The 5,000-nt window shown below is 34.4% G+C and overlaps 2 protein-coding genes across 2 annotated transcripts in view; both read left to right on the top strand.

Annotated features, from left to right (window-relative positions):
* The window catches only part of LOC137627359 (uncharacterized), a 3,831-nt gene extending 459 nt beyond the window's left edge, over nucleotides 1-3,372 (top strand). Inside the window, exons 2-4 of the mRNA XM_068358445.1 lie at nucleotides 1,064-1,261; nucleotides 2,078-2,224; nucleotides 3,151-3,372. Coding sequence (XP_068214546.1) covers nucleotides 1,064-1,261; nucleotides 2,078-2,224; nucleotides 3,151-3,372 — 567 coding nt within the window. The remainder of the gene's footprint in view (nucleotides 1-1,063; nucleotides 1,262-2,077; nucleotides 2,225-3,150) is intronic.
* A 1,067-nt stretch (nucleotides 3,373-4,439) lies between these two features.
* The window catches only part of LOC137627358 (uncharacterized), a 22,272-nt gene continuing 21,711 nt past the window's right edge, over nucleotides 4,440-5,000 (top strand). The window contains exon 1 of the mRNA XM_068358443.1: nucleotides 4,440-4,563. Coding sequence (XP_068214544.1) covers nucleotides 4,440-4,563 — 124 coding nt within the window. The remainder of the gene's footprint in view (nucleotides 4,564-5,000) is intronic.

Here is a 5,000-nt window from a genome sequence, read left to right as displayed (position 1 = left end):
CTAGAAGAGCTGCTTACCATAGCTAAAGAGTCTTTTCTCTCCTTACCAAAAGGAAAGCAGTCACTGAACAATGACAGTGCAGTAGTTAACCCCTTGGGTGAAGAAGAATTGTTTGGTAATCTCAGTGTTGTCAGGTGTATGAGGACAGAGGAGAATACGTAAAGAATAGACCAGACTATTTGGTATATGTGTAGGCAAAAGGAAAATGAACCGTAACCAGAGAGAAGGATCAAATGTAGTACTGTGTGGCCAGTCGAAGGACCTCATAACTCTCAAGCGGTAGTATCTCAACGGGTGGCTACTATATTTATTGTTGACAGTATCTTCTTAATACTTATAATAGAACTTTTAATTGTGTTTTTTCACATTAATTACTTTCTAATATCATCATATATCTTCAAAATGAATTTAACCTTTCTTTGTTTAGGGTTTAAACGTCACTCATGAATGCCAGAGGTAAGGGACAGTGACAATGCTTTAAAGACTACATTTTTTATACATTAATTACTCTTTAATACCACTCCTAGTTAATCTCCAAAATGGCTTTAACCTTCCTCTGTAAAAACAATCTCCTAATTCAATCTATAGTTCTCTTGCTTAAGGGTACACTCGGGAACACTATTCTATCTAATTTTTCTTCCTCTAGTTTTGTTTCAGTTTTTATAGTTTATATAGGAAATATTTATTCTAATGTTGTTACTGTTCTTGAAATATTTTATTTTTCCTTGTTTCCTTTTCTCACTGGGATATTTTCCCTGTTGGGGCCCTTGGGCTTATAGCATCCTGCTTTTCCAACTAGGGTTGTAGCTTAGCAAGTAATAATAATAATAATAATAATAATAATAATAATAATGATAAATAATAATTATAATAGTAGCTTAGCCAATAATAATAATAATGACAACAACAACAACAACAACAACAATAATAATAATAATAATAATAGTAGCAATATAATAATTTTAGCTTAGCTAATAATAATAATAATAATAATAATAATAATAATAACAGACCCTTCACAATGCGATTACTATCATAACATAGACTTCACTTCCCTTCACAGTGTGTAGGACTTCACATCACTTTCGAGGATTTCCTCCCCTTCCTGAAGAAGGCCCTGCCGCCGACGCTAGAGAGCAAGGTCAGCCTTGGCGTGAGGAAGGAGTCCGATGGAAAATTAGTCGCCTTCATGCTTAACAGGATTCTCCTTCCGAGGGATAATCAGGAATTATTCGGCCGCGGAGGATTTGAGACCGAAAAGGTATTATGGGTGTTTTCTCATCTTTAGGTTTTGCGGATGGAAAATTATGTCTGAGGTTTGGCCAGTTTCCTGCAAAACGCTGGCCAGCTGCAGATTGGTGATGGTGGGAGATTTTCGTCAGATAGCTCAAAGCAAACCAACCTAGTATGGGTGGCCCTGACTACTAAAGCTTTGTTGATCACGGCGATATCCAAACCATTAAGGCATCCCACCTCAGAAAAGGATTCATATAAATACCAATATGTATATATATATATATATATATATATATATATATATATATATATATATATATATATTATATATACAGTATATGTAATATATACATATATATATATATATATATATATATATACTGTATAAATATATATACAGTATATATATATATATATATATATATATATATATATATATATATATATACAGTATATGTAATATATACATACATATATATATATATATATATATATATATATATATATATATATATATACTATATAAATATATATACAGTATATATATATATATATATATATATATATACATATATATACATACATACATTATATATATATATATATTATATATATATATATATATATATATATATATATATATATATACAGTATATACAGTATATATATATATATTTAAATATATCACAGATATCTCATCTTTAAGTTTTGCGGAGGAAAAATTATTTCCTCTTCTTCATCATTCTTGACGGGTCTCGTACACTAGTGTGTGAATAATCTCTCATCACATATTAAAAAAAAAAAAACTAATCCTCCCAGTAAATCCTACCACGTCCGGCAGGCGAACCAGTACACGAGAGTCCTCCACGACCTGTGTGCCGATGTGGACATCCTTGGAGGTGGGAGATTCGAGAAGCAGTTGGAACTGCAGTGTGTGTGCATTCACCCGGATTACAGTGGTCGAGGTCTGGCGATGAAGCTCATTCAGGTAATGGCTGGTCGTGTCTTGGGTTTTAAGCTTCATTTTGGATCAACACTTTCCCTTCAATGTGGAGTATGTATGTATGTATGTACAGTATATATATATATATATATATATATATATATATATATATATATATATATATATATATATATATATAGAAAGAGAGAGAGAGAGAGAGAGAGAGAGAGAGAGAGAGAGAGAGAGAGAGAGAGAGAGAGAGAGATAAAATAATAATAATAATAATAGTAGTAGTAGTAATAATAATAATAATAATAATAATAATAATAATAATAATAATAATATCCCATATATAATAAAAAGCAAGAGTCTGGCTATATATATATATATATATATATATATATATATATATATATATATATATATATATATATAGCCTATATATATATAGCCTATATATATATATATATATATATATATATATATATATATATATATATACATGTATATATATATACACATGTATATATGTGTATGTGTGTGTATTTCTTTCCTGTCACGCTAAGCAGCAACCTCTCACAAACGACAATCTCCCGCAAATTGCCCAAACTGCCATGAAAGATAATTAATAAAGAGGGAGGGGGTGGGAAGGGTCGAACCTGTGTGTATGCGTGTGTACATATCTACCTAAACATTTAGACCGTCAATTTGACGACTCGCGTACACTATGGTCAATTTTTTTAGTGAGGCAGATTTGCACCGACCGACTTCGCAGGAGTGCCCTTTTAGCTCGGAAAAGTTTCCTGATCTCTGATTGGTTAGACACGTTCATTCTAACCAATCAGAGAGCAGGAAACATTTCCGAGATAATAGGGCACCGCTGTAAGTCAGTGCGAATTCGCCTCATAAAAAAAAGGAAATAGTTTATAGTCAAAACTAACAACCAATGCTTTGCTTCCCTTCCCAAACAGAAGAGCGAGGCAAAGGGCAGAGCTCTAGGCTGCGACGTGGCCACCATTCAAGCGGTGAGCGCTATCACGGAGCACATGGCCAAGAAGATGGGTTACACCACGGTTAAAAAGACGGACGTCAAAACGCTCATGGACGCGACGGGAAATCCGCTGCTCGACTTGGGCGCCGTTGCGGAAGGAACGGGAACTACTCATTTCACTTACTTCATGAAGAAGCTTTGAGAGAGTTACAGCTTCCCTGGTTGTCTATATTTGATAAGTTACTGTAAATGGTGTATTGGTAGAATGTCTTTCCAGTGAGTTAATATCTGTAGGGCGTTATTTCAACATATTTAACATGTTTTCCTAATATTCATTTCATGATAGAGATGTCTCCTTTAAATATAAGTTGTGAAAATTGATATATTACTTGAAAACAACCTCTTGAAAGAATGAATTTCCAGTGAGTTAATATCTGTAGGGCGTTATTTTAACATAACCAACACATTTTCCTCATATTTACTTTGAAATAATGACGTCACCATAATCTGTGGTTGTGTTAAATTAATATATTACTTTAAGCAACCTTTCGGTAGAATGAATTTCTAATGAGTTAATATCTGTACGACATCATTTTAACTTATTTAACATATTTAACACTATAACACTAAAACATCCTCGAAGAATTACGAATCAATACAATAATGAATATGAATTGTTTATAACTTTGTAGAATAATTACCTAAGAAATGAATAACGAAAGCTCACTTTAGGCGCCATGTAAATTTGAAATACACAAATATAATCAATATAAGATTTTGTATTAGCATTCCTGACATATTAATCATATGATAACAAAAATACACATCTATAAATCTCCTTGTTGAATTTTATTTATTGGAAGAATAAATCTATATAAGGAAAAATCGTAAAACTAGATAAAAAGTATATGGGTTGCGGTGGCCGATGTGGTAACGTCCCTGACTGGTGAACGCCAGACTGGGGTTCGATCATGTGAGTATCGAGTTTGAGCGGGACTCGAACCCCAGTCCACCAAGCGTCAGGCAGGAACGCATCCAATAGCTCACAAGGACGATGAGGTTACAGCCATTAAGAGAAGTAACGAGTTTGAGCGGGACTCGAACCCCAGCCTAGCAATCGCCAGGCAGGAACGCATCCAATAGCTCACAAGGATGGTGAGGTTGCAGCGATCAAGGAACTAACGCGTTTGAGCAGGCCTAGAACCCCAGTCCACCGAGTACCAGGGAGGAACGCCTCTAATAGCTCACAAGGATGGTGAGGCTGCAGCGATGAAAGGAACTAACGAGTTTGAGCGGGACTCCAACCCCAGACTAGTGATCACCAGTCAGGGACGTTACCACATGGGCCAGCACGACCCTATTGTGTTCCGTGTCTTACAGCATCACATTTCCGGTAACTTTTCGAACCTAAACAATGCAACAAAACAAACAAGATTTGTGGAGACCAATAAACAAAAACTTATCCTACCACAACGGTCGTGTTCCGCCAGGGATACGTGATATCCTACGACGCAAAGGAAGCAAGTCAATGATTTATTGTTAGGATAAAGTTTCTTGGCGGAGGACATCGGAAGGAGATAGAATCCCGCGTCTGTTATTTACGTTCTACGCTGGAAGACTCCAGATATCACTGGAGTTCCAGGTTTGCTGCATGGAATGCTGTGCTATAAGAGTTTAACAATGACTTTTGTTATTACGTCTACTGCAATGGATGATCTATTCGCTTATCATATTACATAATTAGTTTCCATCTAGCCTATATTGTTCAAATAATAATAATAATAATAATAATAATAATAATTATTATTATTATCATTATTACTAGCTAAG

Source organism: Palaemon carinicauda, chromosome 35 (assembly GCF_036898095.1).
Source record: "Palaemon carinicauda isolate YSFRI2023 chromosome 35, ASM3689809v2, whole genome shotgun sequence".
In the NCBI taxonomy this organism is placed as follows: Eukaryota; Metazoa; Arthropoda; class Malacostraca; order Decapoda; family Palaemonidae; genus Palaemon; species Palaemon carinicauda.
The sequence above is the reverse complement of the archived record's forward strand: the minus strand, read 5'-3'. Positions and strand labels throughout refer to the sequence as shown.